General features: G+C 44.1%; 1 protein-coding gene across 5 annotated transcripts in view; it reads left to right on the top strand.

Annotated features, from left to right (window-relative positions):
* Positions 1–23,541, top strand: part of CYRIA (CYFIP related Rac1 interactor A) — a 440,426-nt gene that overhangs the window by 323,581 nt on the left and 93,304 nt on the right. For all 5 annotated transcript variants that reach the window (XM_069605934.1, XM_069605930.1, XM_069605935.1 and 2 more), the window contains one exon: positions 22,911–22,981. In XM_069605934.1, coding sequence (XP_069462035.1) covers positions 22,911–22,981 — 71 coding nt within the window. The remainder of the gene's footprint in view (positions 1–22,910; positions 22,982–23,541) is intronic.

Consider the following 23,541-nt stretch of genomic DNA (forward strand, 5'->3'; position numbering starts at 1 on the left):
TGTGGCATTTGAACAACTCCATTTCCCCTCCCACAGCTTCAAACAACATATTGTGGCAGATATCCAGGAGGACTGGTTTGTGCCAAACCTTCAGGAGAGCATTTTAAAAAAAACAATAGTGTCTGACATGCCAAAGTTTCAGCACAGGGATGACATTAGGGATGTTGAGGCTAATTACCCCACCCTATGTGGCCATTCCGTGGACTGCATATAGATTATGCAGCTATGGGGGAAGGGTGCAATGGATATAGGTACCTTTTTATTGTGCTTGCTTGCCCTTTTTCAAGGTGGATGGAGTCAAGAGGGTGTGTGCCAAGTATTGAGATCAGATCATGGCACAGATTTCTTTAATGTGCTATTTCAGCATGTTGCAACACTTTTGGGCATAAAACATTGAATGTGCTCAATTTATCAACCTCGGGCTGATGGCGTTGTGGAGAGGATCAATGGGATTTTGAAGAGTAGGCTGTTAAGCAACGTTTGTATGCAGTACCCTCTGGTACCACTACACGCAACTAGGACTACAGGTGTAAGCAAAACCAATCTTTGTTATAAATCTGTACCACATGGTTTTTGGTAGCGAGCGAAGCAGCCTGGCTTATCTCAAGAGGGAATGTGAGCTTGTAAGGGTGTTACACAGAGGTTTACAATGACAAGTTTTCAGATCGACACTTTATACCCAAGGTTTCTTGGTAAAACAACTATTAATTTATTAAACAATCATTTAGAAAGCATTCACTAAAGGAGACAACCAATATATCACACACATTATGCTACAATACTGATTACTAAGCAGTTGAGCTCCCTTGAAGTTGGAGCAAAAAGGCATTGAAGTAGGAGCTAAAAGGCATAAGTTGATAAAACAAATATTAGTTACTTTAAAACAGTGCAAATTGCTTGGGTTCACCAGAGGTGTTGATTCAATGCAATAGGTAGACCAAAGTCAATGGGCTAGCGTCTTGTATAAGTCAAAACAGTTCTGGTATTTAAAACTGAAAAGTCTTTGCCACGGTTCTTAGAAGTAGTTCACCGAAGAAAGGTTTGTATGTCGGGTCACAAGCTGACTAGGCCTGCAAGTTGCCAAAGTTCCACAAACTTTCAATGTGAGAGGCAAGTTCTCTCGGTCGGGTTTTCACAGTACCTTATATTGAAAAAAAGGATGCAGCTGAAGACTTCTGTTCCTGGCAGTTCCTGCAGATCTCGCTGTTCCTGAGCCTCAGTCGTGGGGACAAGAGGGAGGACGTTAGGGGACTCCTGCACGTGGACGGATCACAAAGCTGACAAATTGGCAAATCTTCAGTTCCAGTTGCTGTTGAAGTACACAAGCTGGTGTCCTTTTCCCTGGTTTCCTAACCAGCTCCGAGAATGGTATGCTCCGAGAATGGTATCCAGGTGGCTTACAAGTTGATTGGTCCCACCAACTCAAAGGAACAAGTCGTCCTTGAAGCGGCTTCTCTGACGAGGTGAACTTGGCGATTCGGACCTGCAGCAGGGCTCCACCGGGCAAACCAATGGTTCAGTAGTTGCAGCAACTGTCCTCTTCCAGCTCGTCTTCAGTTCTTTCGTTTCAGTGGTCGACTCTGCTTTTCAGTCTGAGACTCTCCTTTTAAACCATTTTCTCCCATTCATTCCAGGCCTGCCACTCACCCAGCAGGGTGGCTGTCCTTGCTGGATAGTCAGCCAGCCAATCACACCAGAGTGCATTTGGGTCTCCTAGGAGACTAAGCACAGGGAGTTTCGGGCACCTCTTACTTCCTGCCCACCCCAGACGCTCATGCACCAGAGGCTGTCTTCAGTCTTGAAGCCCGCCAAAGGCATAGAAACAAAGCGACCAAACCTAGTTTGGCGTGCATAGACAAACTCTAGAAGGACATTTCCAAAAAGAAATGGCGTAAAGACCGGGACCTGTTTAAAGAAAGGGGGCTCAGACGCCATCTTGAAGAAACATGGCTCCGGTGATCTTTAGCTACCGGTGTTTGCGGTCGGGAAAAATCATGGTGGTTCGTTGTAAAACCTGTCACCAGCCATTTTGATAGGAAAGGGTAGCATTTGACTGCTGCGTGAGTTGCTAGACCTAGGGGATACTATGTAACCCCTCAGCACTCTATGGTAGGATAGTGTGTGCTGGGTTTAGGAATTTTAAGACTAGTAAAGTCAATTTCACTCTACATTCTCTGGGAAACAGTAGTTTATCCCAGAAAAGGTATTTAAACCCTGGGACAGCTTAGAAAGGCCTCCCAGTCTCACTGCACTGAGGGTGCTGTATAACGCACATGAAAAGATGGTGCTCATGGAGTTGCCTTAAAACACCATAATCAAAGAACACGAGTAAAACACACATCAAAATACTTGGAGAGTTGGGGGAAAAAAGGCCCCCACTCTCTCCAGGAAAAGAATTCAAGACCTCAAAATCCAGCAACGTTGCTGGGGGGTCTCTAAGGTGAAGGGAATTGGCTGTTGAGGAGAATTCTCATAAATGTGCTGTTCAGTTTACACACACAGCCTAGTAAGGACCACCATTTGACACCACATGAAATAGTCACAGGCAGGCGTATGCAAACCTCCATATCCCCTGTGAGGAAAGCATCAAACGCACCTCAAGCAGCGACATTACTAGGAGAGGAATTTAGGGAATATTTAACAGCACTAACCATGTCCCATCAAATATATCTCTTGACAGATTGTGCCACCCAGAAGTGAAGGACTGGACACACCGGAAGGGACAGCAACTGCACACATCTCCCACAACTGGGCCATTACCACCTGGGGAGCTGATCTACGTAAAAACTGTGCGTCGATGGAACAATCCCAGGTTCCAAGGTCCTTATGAGGTGGTGTTCTGTACTCCTCTCGCCGTCTGTGAGAAGGAGTTAAGATACTGGGTGCAGTGGCACACGCCTCATTTTTCTTTTTTCATTTTTTTTTTTTACATTTATATTTTTTTCTCAAATTCTTGAAGGTCCAGAACACGGTCGGCCATGGTGGAGAAAAGGGTCTCTCCCTCCCTCTCCCGTTTTAGCAATGAAGGAACTGTTCCTGTTGGCGCAAGCACACAGTGCATCCACACTCTCTCTGATATGACAAAAGGTACGGCATCAGTGATGGATTACTACTGGGTTTGTGGCTGACCTGCCTCTTTGCACCTCCCACCATCATGTGGGGGGGGGAGGTGCGCGCGCTCAAGTGTTCACTGACCACCCTGCACTCAGTGCTACTAGTAATCCCGGAAGAACACCTGAAGGGAGAAGAAATGCCTGTCAAGGTGCCAACAGCCACTCTAGCACCTAAAGAAGCAGAAAGAAACGTGCAGGTCACACAGGAATTGGGTATGCTGCCTTTAAAAAGGCAGATTTCAACAGTGGGGAAGAAAGAAGAGATCTAACTATGTCTCAAAGGACTCTTCTGCTCTGCCCAGAGGAATACCGGACGAGGATCAGCATTTTTAGCTCAGCAGAGACTTTTTTTCTCATCTTTTTTGGCTCCTGGGGTACAAGTAGCTGCTAACATCAAGTGGGTGCAGATAGTCCGATGGGAGCTAGTCCAATGACACAGAAAATGGGATGAACGCCATCAAAGTAGAGCTTTGTGCAGTAAGACTCAGGATGATGCAGAGCCGCTACATGCTGGATTTGCTAACAGCCATAGGAGTGTGTAGAATGTTGGAAGTAGCTGCTGCACTTTTGTACCCCCGGAGGATGCTGAGAATGGGTCACTATACCACGTCATCGAGACGGTGCACAATCTAGGTGTTCAAATGAAGAAAGAAGGTGGAGTTCAGAACACAGATTGGCTATCGCTTGCCTTTGATTGGGTACTGTCATGGCTGGGGGCAGCAGTAAAAATACTCATGCTTGTTATTGTATTCTTCTTGGTCCTCATCTGCACGAGCCAATTGGGTCTCCAATGTTGTCAGTGTAGTTCCTAATAGTGTGAAGATGATATATTTCTTGGGTTGTAGGTATGTCGGTTTGGATGAGTTTGTTACTGTAGAAGTAACGGAAGGGAGCTAGGGCCTTCCCGCACCCCCAAACGCTTTAGAATTAGGCAAGACTTCTTTTGACTGCTTCTAGGCACTGGAAAAGCTTCCTCATACAAATATAATCATATACACAGGCATGGGCATGCACTAAAAGAATGCAGTTATTTAAATATAAGGTACAAATAACTATTAGCTGAATACATTTGTAAATGTCAAATCCTATGCATTTGTAAAATCTTAGCACAGTATGAGTCAAATTCCCCCTCCCTTCCCGGAAAGAATGCAGCTTGTGCTAAAATTGGACTGCAGGCATTACCATGGTGTTCGTGCTAGCACAAGCACACAAAGTGACCAGCTCTCTGATGTCTTTCAAGAGCCCATGCATGCTAAAATGGGATTTTACATGCTCCATGCAAAACCTGCAGAATTATTAAAACAAGGTTTAAAGGAAATTACAGGAACACATAAAGAAGTCAAATATGGATAGAATGAACTGGAATCTCGCACTCAGGCTGGAAGACAAAGGGCTGCAGAGTTTTGGACTCCTCCCTCGCTTCCTGCCTTCAGACACTCTAGAGCCTGTGCTTGGATTTCACAGGACTCCTTCCGAAGATAAAAATCGCACAAAGGAATTTCCTGCCCTGGATGTCAGGGGAAGGAACAAAAAAGGACCAGGAACACTAAAATGGTGAAAAAGAGACTGGGGCTCATTTTGGTAAAATGAGCACCCATGGGTGCCTTTACCGGGGTTGTGCCCGCTTTACAGGTGCACTGAATTAATGAAGCGTATCACTGCCACCAGCCATTGAATGTAGTGTGTCCCTGTAACAGAATTGTTACAGTTTGTGTGAAAGGGGATACTCTGTATCTCCCCAGCACTCCTCGTAAGGTGGAGAGTGCTCGTCTCACTTAATAAAATGTAAAAGTGATCCAAAGATCCTTTCTACCCTTGGGAACTATTTCTCACAAGGTTAGCCAAAGAAAGTTAAAAGGGCAGCCGCTAGGGCAACCCAACAATAGGCCAAAACATTGACACTATGAAGAGTCTTAAAAACAGCACCCATAAAGAGTAAAAGATTCTGTGAGTGTGGAAAAATATTCCCACTCACTGAAGAATAAGGAAATATCCACCAGTAAAGCAAAAATGTTCTGGGGTTGACCCAGGTCAGGAAGATGCATCAATACTATGAACATCTTACCTAAGAAGCCCACCTGATTTTGTACCCCAGCAAAAAGCAGGCAGACCGCATAAGGATTGATTTGTAAACACTGCCTGCCATGCGTACATGGCATGCAGCGTTTACTCCATTTGCAAAGGGGAGGGCAAAAAGCGGTGTATATGCTTTTATGCTGCCTTTTGCACTCTGTCGTGCAAATGATGAAAATGTGTTGGTGGCAACCTACCTATGTGTAAGTCTACACATAACTGGTCCCCGCCACAGAATTAAGGGCTCTTATAAAATTAGATTCTCTGGGTCTTATGAGATTTTAAAAAATAGAGTTCTAATGTTTGTGAATCTGCTTCGATCATATGCTGTGCATATAGTCTGACATCTAGTGATAATCAGAATATTTTATCTTTTTTTCAAAGATCGAAAAGGGATGTTGACAGTGGTGGGACAGTGACACTATCCCAAACGTGCCGTGTAGTGTACCCAAAGTCCTTCACTCGTCGAGGTCCCACCAGATAGTTTTCTTTCTGCATATGTAGTCGGTCGCACATAATGCAGAGGTCGTAAAAGTTTTAAATTGGTTGTTGGGTAAGAATTGGTGCAGTCACACTATTTGAGACTACACACAAATTATCTGCTTGGTATTGGGTAACCCACCTTTTGGTATAGGTCTGTACTACACATTTTGGTAGTGTGACTGAGCAGCCAGGCGAATCTCAAGAGGGGTAAATATGAGCTGTACAAATGAAATCTGTAAATGCAAGTATCCAATTAACACTTACACTCAACGTTTCTGTTATAAATAGTTATTTATTTAACATACATTTTTAAATATGCATTTTTTAAAAGCGCAATTTGTCTAACAATGTAAATATACTTTAAAATTACTTCTCAAAATGAAAACAAGTTAGTGGATAATCTTTGGATATGCTTCTTACACAATTCCTGCGCTCTGAGGTGACTTCAATCACAAGGACAGTAATGGCATTTATATATAAAACTAGTTCTACTTTGCAGAATCTGAGGTTGTAGAAAGGAAACGTTAGGGAAGGAACAAGGTTAAACAGTTTCTCGGTATATGTGAGAACAACTAAATCTTCCAGTGAAATCTAGATACAGCTTTCCCAGCAGTAACAGTATACACTAAGCTACCTCCTATGAGGGTCAAATGGTATCAGTCAATGGACAAGAAGAGTCTCCAGGGAGCCAGGACAGCCAGAGTCAATTGGGACAGTGTCTATGGATCTGTTGCACTTCTTAGATCAAAATCGTACTCAAAGTTAGAGTTTGTAGAAAATCACTGGGTCACAGGCTGTTAAGCCTGTGGGAAGAGAGTTGAGGTCAACTCTACAATGTAAGCCAATGCAATTCCCAACTAAGAAGCACTCGGCCAAGCAAGGCAATAAGGTAAGTGCCCCAATCCTAAACAGTACTTCTGGTTTGAAGATGAGTGGTCCATCTGGATTCTGTCCTGCTACAGCGGTGCAGAGACTTGTTCCTGAGCCTCAGTCGTGGGCACAAGAGGGAGAATGTCTGGAGGGCTCCTGCGGCGGTACTTGGGAGGTAGTCTGCAGCTGGGGGCTCTTTTCGGTTCAGTGGCACTTTGCGGTTTCAGGGCTTGGCAAAAAGCACTGTGGCAGATCTTGGATACTGATGGGACTCTTTGCTCCATCGGTCCTGCTCTCTGGTGAGGGGACTCTGGATATGGAGGTGCTGATTCAGGATGGTCCTTAGGAGTCTCCTGGAGCTTCTAGCTGGATTTGTTCCGCAGCAGACGTTGCATTCGACTGACACTCGATCCCTGGCATTGGGTTCTTACAGCAACGAAGAAGGCACAGCCAGTCGGGGATGGTGGTACAGTGGCGTTCGCCTCGGGGTTAGTTGGTCCCACTAACACGAGGGGAGAAGTCGTTCCGTCCAGAGCTTCTCTATCAAGGTGAAAAAGGAGTTCTGCACAGCAGCAGGGCTTTCAAATGTCCAGAACCTTTTGGACATTTGAATTGCCTGATAAAGCCCTGCTTCCAGCAAGCTTTGTTCATGGTTTCTTAGTCAGGTGTTTCTCCCAGTGGTCGACTCTGCCTGTAGTCCCAAAACCCTCGCCTTTTAAGCAGGTTTCTTCAATTCATGCACAGCCTAAGCTGTCAATCACCCAGCCGGGTGGCTGTCCAGAAAGGACTTCGCGCCAGCCAATCGGGGCTAGTTGCATTCAGGCATTCCTAGGGACAAAGGACAGGTGAGTTTCGGGACCCTCCCTCATATCCTGTCCTTCCAGACACACTGGAGCCAGTGGTGGGCTTTGGGGCTGAAGCCCGCCAATGGCAAGACAAAGGGCTCAAACCTGTCTCAACGCACAGAGTAAAACCCAAGAAAGAACCCCCAAACAGAAAATGGTGAAAAAATAAGACCGGGGCCATTTTGACAAAGTGGTCACCCATGGGTGCTGTACTGCAGCTGAGGGTTCAGCCTGCGGTTGAAAAGCACAATGGTAGGCAAAATTAAACCACTGCACCAGCCACTTAAAGTAGTGAGGGTAACATAAAAATGTTACATGAGAGCGTAGGATAAGGGGCTACTGGGTAACCCCCCAGCACTCCACATCAGTGTGTGCTGAATCTACAAAATGAAAAGGTAAGTAAAGTCAATTTAACTGTACTATTCTTGGTAACTGTAGTTCACACAAGAAAAGGTATTTAAACCTTATGAGAAATCTAAAGGATTTCTGTGACACTGCACTATAGGTGCTGTCACCAAACAAAAAGCAGATGCACATGGTGTTTGTCAGACTCCAAAAACAGTGAAAGCATAAAATCCAAATCTGGTAAAAATACATGAGTGAGAAAAAGGTCTCTCACTCCAGGGTTAAAATTAAAAAGTCCTAAGTCCAGCAAAAGACCTCTGGGGGTGGGGAGGTGTACTTCTGCGGAGGTCTCTAAGGTTGAAGGGAATTAGCACGGAAATGAGAATTCTCCCTAATATTTCTGTTTTCTATTTCTTTGGTGGTTCGCTTGCCTTAGACGACTACTCTATGGCTGTTTGCCTGATCTTATCCACCCACGATCCATCCAGCGCAACTGTAAAGCCTGTAATCTCTTTTGGCCCAAGACCCTGAACGACAGGCATATGAAACATTGGGTTGCCTACGCTATGCAGGCATAGTCACTCACGACGTACCCTCAGACGAGGAGTCGGTCGGCAGCCATGGGTCCGATTTGGAGGCTGTCAACCTTACTGTTCCGTCCTCGTACTCACCTGTGTCCGTCCCCGACCAGCATTACACCATCAGTGCCATGGGGAAGCCAATCCTAGCGACAGACACACACACACATCACCCACTCCAAAGCGCACAACCCCTTGCCTTCCCTCGGTGGAGCTGTCGAGGAAGGCTTCTGCGCCCGCAGGCCTGTCAAAGTCTGGTGGGGGCCCTTACGAACCTTGCAGTTCGACACCCTCTGTATACAAGTCATCGCAGCCTACGCATGGCGGTAAGTCCTCCTCTGTAACTGGAACGCCTACTAAATCTATGGCCTCCGACGTGGTTCCGTGGAAAGCCACAGTGTTGTCAAAAGACACAATGGCTTCGAAAGATTCTCCCAGATGGTTCCACTCGTCAAACACTCCCAAAGATTCGAGAGAAGCTTTCCAAAGTGATTTTGCATGTTTTGGATCACAAGAAACCCTTTGTCCGAGGCCTATTCTTCTGCCTCTACTCCTCATTCTAAAGCCCTGCACCAGAAGCCACTCCCTCCTGCTCTGCCTTTTCTCTCTCCTGATCTTCAGACTGAATGGACCAGGGACAAGTTTGAGGCTTGTATGAATAAGATGGCAAAGTTCATTAATTTCTCAGGCCAATTTGATGGTTTTGAAAAAACACAGAGATGTGGCCCCCTGCCCTGTCCCTCCTAAATCAAGGCTTCCAACCCCCAGGTACTCCATTTTCATCCCTGGTTGAATCCCACCACGACCCCCAGGTGGATATATTTGTAGAGGGTTCAGCGGACCCTAGCCAAGACTTTTTTTTGTGTCTAAAACTCTGGCAAAGACAACCAAGATCCTACTTATCCTGACCCTAATTGGAACCCTGTTGATGACTATCGCACATGGCCTACCACTCCCCCCTCATAACTCTGACCCAGTGAACATTTTTCTAGACACTCCTACTCCTCAAACCAGAGACTCACTTATTGACAACAAGATGATGTTCAATAACCTTCTAAAGAGGGCTGCGGACTGATTTCAAATTACCACACAAGAAGCCATCCCAAATTCAGACTGCGTAGAAAACCTTGTTAAGGAAAAGACCCTGGTCAGCCAAGCCATCCCTTTGTTGAACTCTATCAAGAAGCATCTGGCCTCCTCATTGCTCACACCGCCATGCACATGTGCGGGTAATCCCTCTGCGGAGAAAATGTTCAGCCTGGCTCCTTTGGACAGTCTCTACATCAGGGGCCATGCCATTCCAGACTCCCTGGTCTTCACTACTACACGGAAGAGGGCCGGGGTACACTTTCCTCGTCAGAATCCCCTCCCCACAAGGACTGCAAGAAATTTTGCACCCTTGGCAAACATGTCACCACTCCTGCTGCCTTATCCACCAGAATAGCCAACAATACGACAAAAAATCTGACTTTAAACTGGAGACCCAAGCCTCCCTGAGCAACAAGCCGGTGGAGGAAGCCAACCTTTTCGGGAAAGCGTTTGAGGCTCTGGAGACCGCCAAGAAAGAGCACAGGACTTTAAAATCGTTCAGTCAAATCTCGGCCAAGCCCTTCGTCCAGCAGGGCAATTTCAACACCCGCTGGCCCTTTTGTGGGCAGTCCTTTTCCCGCTATTCGCGGGGACAATGATTTGGGGGGCTTCCGGACAGGGCTCCCTACACTGGTTTCCAATCCCCTCAAAGAGGATTTCATTTGAAAGATTAAAGAATATCAAGGCTTAATACCACATCATAGAAATACGCTGGTCACAAGGTCAAAGTATAATGTACATTTATTAACAGGCAGCTGTCTGGCTCTCATCACCCTGCAATGTGTGCAAGCAGACACCGTGAGATGAGTGTGCTGGACATCTCAAAAACACAAGTATTTATACAAGTTTTCCACAATCCTGGACACATCATCCAGCCCCTCTTCGAGTCATACATTTACGTAGGGTTCATGGCCTATCCACATAACTAAGTCTTGCTTAAACATCTTTGAATGGTTTGTTGTTTTCCTTAAAACATTTCAAATGTTTTCCAAACATAAGACACAAAGGTAACTGTGCTTATTTTGCTTGCTTATATTTGTCCATCATTGGTTTTTGAGTTTAAAGTTAGCTTAGTTTCAAGGAGCGAAAAAAAAGATTTATGCAAGCGCACATGTTCAGCTATTCATCATTCTACTTTGCTGTTTGAACGGGGAAGGCACTATTGGAACAGATGGTATCTAAATTACTGATTAGTATGGCTTTTGTTTTAACTCCAAGGTTTCTCAGTGTAGGACAAACAATCCACTTTAGCAGCTTCAACATTGTTATCTATGTTGACATCATGGAAACAGTACAAAGTTCATTTTGCTCTGCAGGAGCCAAAAACACAATTCTAAACATGGGACAGAAAGCAAAAGGCAATCAAAATGACGGATAACTCAAAATGGCGGCGTAGTCAGCCTGTTTCAGTTTCATTCAATGCAATTTATAGTGTGATGCGAATGTGCTTAGGCCAATCATTTACTATCAGGTGGTATTCATGCAAAATATACTTTTACACATTGGCCAAAAGACAGAGGCAGAAACTTTGCTTCCAGAGGCTTCCCACTCTCTGCCTCCAAGTGACTCGGCGATACAGAGCCCCTCCCACACTTCCCTGGTCAGGGGACATCCGACATCTTTTACCCACGCGTCAGAGGGGATTACATCAGATCAGTGGGTACTGAGGCACGTCGCCCATGGGTACTGCATCTAATTCCTCCATCCACCCCACTACCATCCACGCAGGAGCAGACGACTTCTCAGATCATCTGCGCATCCTGTTGGACGAGGTCCAGGTCCTGCTGTGAAAGGGCGCCATCAAAGTCGTCCCTCATTTCCAGGTAAACAAAGGTAGTTATTCAAAATGCTTCCATGTACCCAAAAATTATCTAATCATGCACCCTGTTTTAGATCTATGTCCTGCAAACAAGTATATCAAACCTCCGAAATTCGGGATGGGGGATTACATGGCCACATTGGACATGAAAGATGCATACTTTCATATTTCAATGTTTCAATGTTTCCAGCGCACAAAGTACCTCGGTTCAAGATGCAAGACGCACACCATCAGTTCAAGGTTCTCCCCTTCTGCATTGCCTCAGCCCCGACAGTGTTTACAAAGATACTTGCGTTAGCCCGTGGCTCACTTGCGCAGGCAGTCCATCCCTGTATACCCTTACCTCGACAACTGACTCATAACCAGAGACTCGTACGGAACATGCCTGGGAAATACCCAGAAGACAGTAGATCTATTCAATCTAGGTTTCTATATCAACGAGAAGTCAGTCTGGTCCCCAGCCAGTCAAACAGTTTCTGGGGGCCTTGATTCGGAGAAAAGACGAGCTTGTCTTCCGCTCCGAGAGGGTTCAAAACATGCTTTTCCAAATCCCTCATTATATAGCCAGTCAACGGGCCCCATGCAGGAGTGGCTCTCGAGCCAATGGTGTCAGGCCAGAGGCCAGTGGGGCGATCTAGTGGTTGTCTCATCAGCCCTCATTCGGCCTCTGCAGTGGTGGTCAAGGGAAAACCTTCTGCAGTGAAAAACCTTCACCATCCCTGTAGTAAAGGCACTCTCACCACAGACTGCTCTCTGTTGGGGTGGGTGGGGGTGGGGGCCGGAGTCCACCCCCCAATCTCCTTCAACAGACCGCGCACAGCGTATGGTCCCCATCAGTAGCATCCAATCACATCAATCTGTTAGAAATGCTTGCAGTGTTCAAAGCACTGCAAGCTGTCTGGGCTCACCTTAAGGGGAAAAAGTTATTGCCCTTACAGTACCACTGCCATGTACTACCTCAACACATGGGGGGGGGGGGCTCATTCTATAGGGCTATCCAAGCTATCCCAGAACATCTGGAAATGGGTATTCAAACATACGTTCCTTCTATCGCAAAATGTTCCAGGGAACACACTTCGACCTCCCCGTAGAGCATGAGTGACTCTTGAAAGAGCACATTTTACTCAACGTCTTTGCAGAGTGGGGTTTTCCAGACATCAACATGTTCGCGACTCTGGAGAATGCCCAATGCCCTGATTACGGCTCCAGGTACCCTCAGAAGCGCTCCAAAGGGAATGGTCTCTGGATAACATGGTCTGGGAGATTTTCTTGCGCTTTTGCCCCAATTCCACTTCGCAACAGGCTAGCGCACAAGCTGCACCAGAAACCATTCACAATGACTGTGGTTCTCTAATCACATGAGGATTGTCAGTCTCCCACCATTGGAAACAGCCATGCCCGTACAACATGCTATCACAAGACCAAGGGGAAATGGTGCACCGTGCCCTCAGACACTCCAGTTCTGCTCCTGAACTCATAGAGTTTGGGCCCCTCCAACTCCCCCAGAGATGTATGGACATACTCTGGCAAGCACAAAAACCCCAAACCAGGCATTGCTATTCCAATAAGTGAAAACACTTTATCTGGTGCAATGGAAAGGATGTCAATCCCATTGACTACTCCCCTAAAGATATTGTTCTGTACCTAACACACCTATTCGACTCAGGGCTTGTTTTCAATTCCCCAAAAGTCCGCCTGGTCGCTCTCTTTGCATATACCACATTCCATAACAAGGTTTCATGGTGGAAGATTCTTGTGATTAAGGCCTTTTTGGAAGGGATTAAAAGACTTCATCCCCCTATTTCCGACCAAACTTCTGGATGGGACTTGAATTTTGTCCTTAAAAGATTAATGGGACCTTCTTTTGAACCAATGCACAAGGCTAGCCTTACGGCACTCGTCTAGAAGAGTACCTAGCGAGTACCACGAGTACTGTTGGCTGTGAGGACCGGCTGCCTGGGAATTCTCCGCCTCGTGACAATTCGGCTGGAGGACGTCTCTACTGGCAACACTTGCCTGCCTGACTTCGCCTCAGGAAGTTGAAAGAGTGCCCGCCCCGATTTGGCCGCACCTCTTCCTGTTTTCTTTAAAAACTGCCACTACTGCGCACCCGCGCTGCGCACCTAGCGAGTACCACGAGTACTGTTGGCTGTGAGGACCGGCTGCCTGGGAATTCTCCGCCTCGTGACAATTCGGCTGGAGGACGTCTCTACTGGCAACACTTGCCTGCCTGACTTCGCCTCAGGAAGTTGAAAGAGTGCCCGCCCCGATTTGGCCGCACCTCTTCCTGTTTTCTTTAAAAACTGCCACTACTGCGCACCCGCGCTGCGCACCTAGCGAGTACCACGAGTACTGTTGGCTGTGAGGACCGGCTGCCTGGGAATTCTCCGCCTCGTGACAATTCGGCTGGAGGACGTCTCTACTGGCAACACTTGCCTGCCTGACTTCGCCTCAGGAAGTTGAAAGGTGATTACAGAGACACTTGCAAAGACATTACCACCACGTGTTGGGCATATTTCCAATATTGGACTATTCTAGTTGGTGACTGCTTGGACTTCCTTAGTTGGTGACTGCTGTATAGTACGCCCCAAACGAGCGTCATAGATACTTGTATAGTACGCCCACAAAACGCCCATAACGCATTAGACACCATACTTACCACCCTTGTTTGTGTTTATTTTTCAGAGTGCCCGCCCCGATTTGGCCGCACCTCTTCCTGTTTTCTTTAAAAACTGCCACTACTGCGCACCCGCGCTGCGCACCTAGCGAGTACCACGAGTACTGTTGGCTGTTCGCTGTACGCGGTGCGCTGCGGCTGGGGCGGCCCTGATTAATTGTCTTACGCGAGATCGTGTGTCATAATTTAAACTTGTCCATACAAAGTGAATTTTGAGTTGGAGGTTTTGACATCCACCTCCAATAAATTATGGCATATCGGCTCACGACTAACATGCCCCCGCAAATTGCAAACACGTATATTCCATCCACAGTCTGCACAAATTCGATTTTGGACGATAGAATTAACATATGTCCACAAGAACTCCTCTCTGCCCATTCTGTCACAGGTAAAATTACATCAGTAACACCTAAGTTTTGTTTTGAAGTGAATACAGACGATTCTATTGTATCTATATCCTCAATGTCTACCTCTCATTTGAAGGTTTCAAAAGAAGGGGCCCTTTCCAATTTAAAGAGCAACTCTCTTGCTCTCAACACTCCGAACGCAGCGGCGAATGCGCGTCCATTATCAGACATTACAATGTTAGCGTCAACGAGAAATTGTCCTCGCTTATCCTCACCACGGCTTGGCACTTCTCCAATTTTCTTTCCCTCCTTGTTGCAAGATCATACAAACTCTACTGCAGAGTCTAATTTAAGTGAGTCTCCAATTGCATGGAGTATGTCAATATACCCACCCGTAGATCAGCAACATAGTCAACTGTGTATGAATGATCAGTCTCAATCGTTGTCTCAATCACACACCTCTGTTTCTATGCTACATTCATTTGCATTGCCTACACCGAGACCTCCAAAAATAGCTGAGACTGACTTACTTTCACAACACGCAGCTATGATACAACCGGCTATGTTAGCCATTAATACAACTATTATGAGCCTTTGTAAGTTATTTGAGTCCTTAGACACAAAGGTGTCACAACAATCAAGACAATTAAAGGATCTAATGAAATGGCTATCAGCCCATTATGTTTCAGCTGTAGAAAAAAACATAGTATTACCATCAAGTGCTATAACGAACCCTGACCACACAGGGAAGAGCGAAACATCGAAGTCGGCAATGCCTGAGTCTACCCCTACTCATGTGTCGGTCTCAGACAACGTAAAATACACTGCATTGCCTTTTATTACTGGCATCATTCGCCCAATTGAAAAAGAGACTGGTGGCCCATTAGTGCAACCTAATTTGACGGTTCAAACAGACACTCCACCAGTTGTTGAAGTGATACCTCTGTTACTTGAGTCGTCTCACAATAAAAAAAAAAAAAATACACAATGTGTGGGCCATTTGGATGCATTAAAAGCTAGGAACCCTAAGGTTGCTTCAAAGAAACCGCTGGCCTTAAAAAAGACTAAGAATATGGTCAATGTAAAACAAACAAAAAAAACCTTGAACTCATTCTTCAAAGTTCTGGATAAGTCATCTACATTACAAGGTAAAGAAATACCACATACAAACCCTCCTTCCAAGGATGGGCAACCCCTGATGTTTTCAGGTGCCTCACGCACTGATTATTCTCTGAAAAAAATCAATGAGGAGGCACAGTTGATTCTTGCAAATTCGGCATCTCTGGCAGATCAGACTGCTAAATCTAAATTAATCACACAACAAAATTTGCTCTATTCTGATCTTGTGAAATCCTCTGTAGAATACACACATGGACCTGTGATATTAGCGACACAGTCTAATGACAAAACATGGGAAGACTCTTCGTCACCTTTGTCAAAGTTGGTATCCTCCATAGAGCGGAACATTGAGGCCGATAAGCAATATTTGGTCCTAAAATCACAAAATGATGCACATAGAAAACATTTTGAGAAAAGTTGCACTCCTGGCATAAGGAATATCAGAGAAGGAGATAATGAGCAGAGTCAAGGTACATTGAATATCAAAAGTGGCCTGAGATCAATGATGCCTCCAACTAGTACCGTACCATACTCAGACGTGCAAAATAAACCAAAGCTTAAATTAACTCCAACTGATTCTGTATTGCCCACACAGTTAGCAAATTTTAAACAAACAATTGATGACTATCTGGCCACTAGTCTCGCTCAGGCGAAAAATGCCTTGATTAAATCCTCTGGTGCTATGGAAGACAGAAAGCTTCCATTTTTGGCCTCTACTCAAAATCAAAAGAGAGAAGATGACGAGGATTACCGTGAGCATAAATTTCAAGGTATGCCCAGCTTGCAATGGGCGCCCCCGAAAAACATTAGGGAGACGGTGTCACGTCATCTCAATCCACGACGAGAACATTTTCATACACTTATTCTAAAATGCAGAGAGGGAAACTTTCCTACTTATGATCTGAACCGTGAAAGCGTTCTTAACATCTTCCGAGACATCAACGATCTTAAAAAACTTGTGTCTAATGACATTGAACAAATAGAATTCATTTCCGAACTATCCACATCAATTGTTAGGCTATGGATTCCCTCAGGATTGGTTAGAGATGTAATTTGGCAATGCAGAATGCAATTGTTCAACATGGGCTTTCTACTAGCGGAAGAACCTAAAAAAAAAATTTCTGAACAAACCCAATACCTAAGACCTAAATCGAATATTTATGGTGGTGTGAAGTATGAGCTGAATGATGCCCCGATTGATGATTATATGCAACAGTAACCACCAATAGTGGATGAGGCAAGTACCATTTCTCTATTAAGTTGGAACACAAGGGGCTATCATCATCTTCCGCGCACCTTTGCGGATTTTAATGATAAATATCAGTTGATAGCTCTCCAAGAGACTTGGCTCCTTGCCCCTCCAATCTGGGATGGCTATGATATTGTTCTACTTCCTGCGCTTCCGAGTGGAGGCCGTCCCTCGTCAGGTTTATTAGTGGGAGTTCACAGTGCCAGTGGGTTTTCCATTGCTCCGTGGGCTACGGTAGGCGCTCAGATCCAATTAGTACTTATTAAGGGCAATACACAAGAATTAGCTCTATTGAACATCTATCGCAATCCCCTCACCATGAGTGATGTAGTCTTTTTTGATGGTATGGAAGAAGTATTGAATCTAATTTCTGCTCGAACATCGATTATTCATACCATCGTAGCTGGAGACCTCAATCTGGATTGCCGTGATGGTATCAATCATTCCCCTGCGGCCCACAAATGGGCAACTTTGATGGCAGACAGAAATCTACATAAACTAAATGGGTCAGTAGAAGGGGATACACATTGCAATTTCACCTGGCATCGGGGAGCTAGCTCAAGTACGCTAGACTACATCTACGTAAGCACAATGTTGTTTCAAAGTGTCCACTATTTCTCAATCATGCCCCATCCGAACAGCGATCATTGTCTTTTAGTTGCACAACTGGCATGGTTTTGTAAACATAGCCCACCACATCAGATGCACACTGCTGTTTCATTGATTAACAATGCTAGAAATCGACTCAAGTGGAGTGCTCGGGGGATGGAGACTTTTACAACCATTTTGGAAGATGATGTATGGCGTACCAATGGGGTGTCATATTCAGACCTTTTAAAACCATTTACCCGCACTATTGCCATTGTAAAACATAATCATGTCAGCCATCCGCATAGTTACGATTCTTCCATCAAGATCATCAAAGCGGAATATCGAAGAATAAGAAAAAACATACTCTTCCAGAATGGTCCACATTGTCGACAACTTCTGAACACTGCCAAGTGCCGATATAAGAATTGGCTCAGACAAAGGAAATCCCTTAGATTTCAACGTGATAGTCTTACCATGTTGGCAGCCATGAAGCATAAAAACTCATCACAAATGTGGCAAATGATCAACAATCAGCATGACACTCTACAAGGTGACGCCCAAATCAATGGCGTCTCCGAAAAAGACTGGTGCATGCATTTTTCTAACTTATATGATGACCCAGCCTTTGCTAATTTTGAATATAAACCGGCTAGAAATGTTCCCTGGCAACTTGATGTGTCTGAAGAGCTGATTTTGTCGATCATAGCAAAACTCAGCTCATCAAAAGCTCAAGGTCCAGATGGACTATCGAATGCCATGTTTAAATCAGACCCAAAATCATGGGCATATATTTTGCATCTCATATTTAAAAATATACTGGATACCCATAAAATACCATCAACTTGGAAAACATCAATCATAATACCAATTTTCAAGAAGGGAAATCGGTGTTCACCTGCTAGTTACCGACCGATAGCCCTCCTCGATGCACCGGGGAAGGTATTCGCAAAGATCATTCTATCCCAATTTAATGCTTGGACACTCCGCTCAAACTTACGCGATCCCCATCAAATGGGCTTCGTGGCGGGTATGGGAACTTCAATAAACCTTTTTTGCTTAAATGCAATTAAAATGCAGTGTTTACATGAGGAGCAGTCAGTTTTTATTGCATTCATTGATCTCCATGCAGCCTTTGACTCTGTCAGTCGGGTACTCCTAATGAATAAGCTACGCGGAGATCATTGTCCTTCAATGCTTATGGATATAATACATGCCCTTCATTCAGATACATCAATCAGAGTACGATTGACTCTGGGGGGCCTCCTGTCACAAAAAATCTTGACCGCAAGAGGGCTCAAACAAGGATGCTTATTAGCATCTGCAATATTTAATTACTATATTCAGGATGTAAGATTTGCACTGCAGAATGTTGTCTCAGATTCACCAAAACTTAATGGTTATCCCATACAAACTCTCCTCTATGCTGACGATCTAGTCCTAATTGCTAGGACACAAGTGGGACTCCAGCGCCTTTTAAATGCTTTTATGACATACACTGTTTCGAATGAACTGAAAGTGAATTTCACCAAAACACAAATTGTTGTGTATTGTCCCAAAAGACGTGGAACCTCATATGTATGGTCCATGAATAACATACCAATCATGCGAGTGCCACAGTATGACTATTTGGGTGTTGTATTTGAGACAGGTAAACACACAAGGGGTCACATTTTGCGCATTGAAATGAGACTAATATCCTTCACATCACAAGCTACCATATTGATGCATAAATATGGCAAATTTTCGGTCCTACCAGCTTGGCACTTCTGGACATCAAAAGCCATCCCAGCACTCATATATGGGCTAGACACCTTACAAGATATTCCATCTAACTTGTTAACAAAATGGGAGGGGAGATACTGGCGCCGTATCTTGCATTTGCCAAACTGTATTCCAGTTCCCTGGCTGAGATATGAGCTTGGATTAATCTCACTACAAGCTATCATGAATTGGCGAAAATGTGCTTTTCTTAGAAAATGTCTAGTTTCCACCACTACTGAAGCATTCTTGAAACTTATTTCATCATATTTATTTTCAAGTAAGCATCAGTTTATTACATCATGGCTATCATCTGTCTATTATGTGTTAATCGAAGCAGAGGTATCATTAAACCTCTTGATATATAATCCAGATAAAGCGAAATCAAAAATATATCAAACAGACTGGATTGCTAATAGGCAGAGATGTCTCGCATATGTTGATGCTGATGTTATTCGATTTCCTCACAAAAAAATGCGCATATTGCCTGCATACTTAATACGTTGTCCCTCAGCCAAATGCCGACGCCTCATTATGAAATTGCGTCTTAACCTATGGGACACCAAAGATCTGTTGGAAAAAAGAAAATTAATAACTCAAGCAGAAAACTTTTGTCGTTTTTGCTTGTTGGCGGAGGTACGAGAGACCATGAGGCATCTAATTACAGAATGCCCTGTTCTCCGTCCACTTCGTGAAATACATTTCGCACGACATTGCAACTATCTACAGCTTGCATCCGAAGATCTAACTTGGTCCTTAATCATAGGATCAAACTACCTCCCTTTACAGATTGCTGCTATAAACTTTCTGCAAGGTTTATATTTAGAATTGGAATCAGAATGAACTAATGCTGTGACACTTTGGTTCACTTCTTTGGCACTTAATGGTTAACCAAACCTGTGATGCGTTGGATCAATTAATTTTGATTTTATGGTATTGTATATTCCTGCTATGTATGTCTTATGTATTACAATTGTTTTAAAATGTGTTAATATTGATGTATTTATACTTAGATTTGTTTTGAAAGGTTGATTAATTTCAACTATAACAAATAAAAAAAAAAAAAAAAAAAAAAGATTGCCTTCCTAGTGGCCATCACCTAGATAAGGAGGGTGAGTAAACTGCTGGCCCTCTCAGTTCAGGACCCATTTGTAACTATTCATACAGACAAGGTGGTTTTGGGCACTCGCCCACTTTTTGCACCTAAATTCGTGTGAACCAATCAATCGAACTTCCCACTTTTGTTCAAAGCCACACTAACTTTGCAGAAAGTAGCCTCCATACACTAGATGTAAGTAGAGCCATAATATACTACCTTGAAAAGACTAAGCCACTAAGAAAGACAAACCAATTAATTGTCTCTGTGGCAGCTGGTAGAGATGGCGACCCTGTCTCTAAATCTGCTATTTCCAAATGGATTGTAAATTGCATCACCCTGTGGTACTCTTATCAAGAGAGATCTACCCTTTACGCCTAGAGCTCACTCGATTTGGGGCAGTGGGGCTACCATAGCATTCATTGCAAATGTTCCTCTCGATTCCATTTGCAAAGCAGCAACCTGGGGGTCTGTTTTATACTTTCACCCAACACTACTGCTCCTTCCCACATCCCACAACCATCTCCTGGTACTTCCCACTAATGTATGCATACCATGTGATCTAAGCAGATTCACAAACATCAGAAGTCATACATTACTCACCGTAATTGTATTTCTGAAGGTTGTATATGCTTAGATGCACATGCCACCCACCTTTCCTCCTCTCTTGGAGTAGAAGGAACATAGACATCCTACACCTACTTTCTTCTGTATTCACTCACGACAGAACAAGAACATCCGGTGGGACCTTGACCCGTTAAGGATTTCGGGTACACTACACGTCATTTTGGGTAAAGTGTTAGTTCCACCCATGTTGACATCACTTCTCGATCTCCGAAAAAAAATATGCAATACTCCACAATTACCACTAGATGACTGACCTATTTATTTACTTTTTACATTTATATGGAGTCCGAAGCAGCCCTTAGGTATCGTGGAGCTGTTACAAGCAAGTATATGGTACTTAGTTGCAGAGAGGAGATAAAAAAGGTGTGGGAGGTTCGTAGGGTTACAGAAGAACCTGGTACAGAAACGTACATAAGTATCTTGGTTAAAGTGTTGAGAACATATAACGGTGTAGGCGGTTCAATGGGTTACAGGTAAACCAGATACATCCCAAGTACAATTTTGCTCACGAGTAACTGGAGGGCGGGTGTGTGGGTTAGTTGAACAGCCTAGTTTTGAGGGCTTTGCGGAATGCAGTTTGAGGGTTTGTTTCTGAGGTTGGGTGGCAAGGCGTTCCATTGTCTTGTGGCAATGAAGGGGAAGCTGGCGCAGCCCGATTTATCATGTTTGACAATGGAGATCTACCCAAAGTTGACTTTTGAAGAGACCAATAAAAGACAAACGCATAGGCCTAGAGCTATGCACTCGACCAATGTGATCGAACAATACTGTCGATTTTGTTTTGGCTGGGTGGGGAATATCTGTGCCACTATGAACTGTGTTCTTCCGAGAGGATGAGGAAATCAAAGCAGAGATGCAAACTCCTCTTTGCTGCCCTCCATTGCCTCAGAACGGCAAGTACATGAGCTGGAGAGGAAAAGTGTTAAGGCGATTTTACGAACCACCCACTATAAAATGCCCCACAGTGTTATACTGGGAAAGCTGGGAATAGAACGTGAGCATGTGTTTCAAGAGAGAATAACCCAAATGTATTATATTTAGAGCAAATGCAGTGAAAATATTTTTTTATAAGATAATTAAAGACAAACAAGCTCTGCTGCCTAATCACATCGCTGTTTTGCAACCGTTAAACTCGATTTCCCAGTTACAGGTGATCAGCACAACAGACATCGAAATTGTGGGATTTATTGGGATAAATGGGATGTCCATCGTGAGTTATATTTGAATATGCTATTACACTGCATTGGACTGTAGCTCAAACGCCTGTGCTAGTCATACCTACGAATTCTCCCCAACTCAAAGAAAATGCAAAACGCACTATTGAAATTAAATGTATTTTGAAAGTTAGGACAAATGGGCAGAAATAAATTGTGGCAATAAGAGCCAAACAAACAAGTAAATTAACAAAACACACAAGGGTTTACAAATTCAGAAATAGCCCGGTTGGTAACAATAATATTTACAGTAGTCCTCTTTCTCACCACCCCCAACAGTTGCCTACATTTTGGGAGTTAAGTCTGTATGTTTTTGTCTCCTGACTCTTCCTCGTTCTTCCCCTTTTACACTCTCCTTGGCCCCTTTTGTTTTCACTTTAGACCACTGCCTGGATGCCACCTACGAGGGGGGTGTCACAATTCACCTCTACATGGCCAAGTGCTTCAATTCCACTACAGTGGTGATGTGCGCAGTATAAAAGACAAATATCATAACCCATAGCGACATTTTTGATTTACAAATTGGTAGTCTAGACTGGGGTGATGAGAATGCGGTTGCAAGATGGTGGCTTTAGCTAAAGGGAGCATGTTTGCCACCTTTAGTAAAGCGTTCAAGTCTTCACTGAAAGAGCTGTTGCTAATGTGGTACCTGTAGGGTGTGGGACAAAAGGGCCTGGTGAAAAGATGACTCCCATCAAGCACACTGGCAACACTTTAGAGTGTAAAAACCAGTACGTGTCAAGTGTTTGGTCACAGTCTGGGATAATGAAACTGAAATTAAAAAGCTGCTAATTCATGATATGTCAACTATGCTCCGCTATTACTAGCACAAAACAAAGTTTTCCAAAAATTTGAAATAAGCAAAAGTACTGGACTGGTTAGCGTTACAATCTCTATTTTACGTGTGAAAGGTTTACATTATTTACAAACCTTTGTGAAATAGAACTTTGAGATAATAATGGAAAAGAGATAATCCATACATGAAGATATAATGGCGCTTGTTTTTTGTCTCTTAAGATGAAGGGATGCATAAAGGTTTTAAAGGAACAACCTCCAGATTCTGTGGAAGGCCTTTTAAATGCACTGAAGTAAGTATTTATTGCCATATTCTTAACAGGAACCTTCACTTTAAGCTATTCAATATCTAGCTTGTGTGCCTTGTTGTTCTTACTGATCCTAATAACTTTGTATTCTTGGGCCATGTGTTTAACTGGGCACAAATCCATAGGCATATCGTACACGCAACTGTTTCAATTCTCCACAAAGAGTGATTTTCTTTTTCTGTTATTGGCATTTCTTTACAATAATGTAAAACTATGGTTTACAGGGAGAGATTGTGATCTTCTGTTTGTAAAATTATCAAATCCACCTTCTGGAGGGGACAAATTGAAGTAAGACTGACCAAATGAATACTTACAAGTTATTATCTTGTCAGTACTTCACCTTCGGCTCCCTAGTACATAGTTACATCCTTGTCTTTCATGACTCCCCATTCCGTCTGTAGCCCAATACCATCAGTCCCTCACCTACACAATAGTGATCTGAGGGCTCACATTAAGTTAACACTTTGTGGTGGGATACAACACCTTCTCCAGCATTGGATCTTTCATTGATACTCTTGTTTTGGTTATTCCCCATCATTGGGCTT

This window comes from Ambystoma mexicanum, chromosome 4p, assembly GCF_040938575.1.
Source record: "Ambystoma mexicanum isolate Mex_15411 chromosome 4p, UKY_AmexF1_1, whole genome shotgun sequence".
NCBI classification, from domain to species: Eukaryota; Metazoa; Chordata; class Amphibia; order Caudata; family Ambystomatidae; genus Ambystoma; species Ambystoma mexicanum.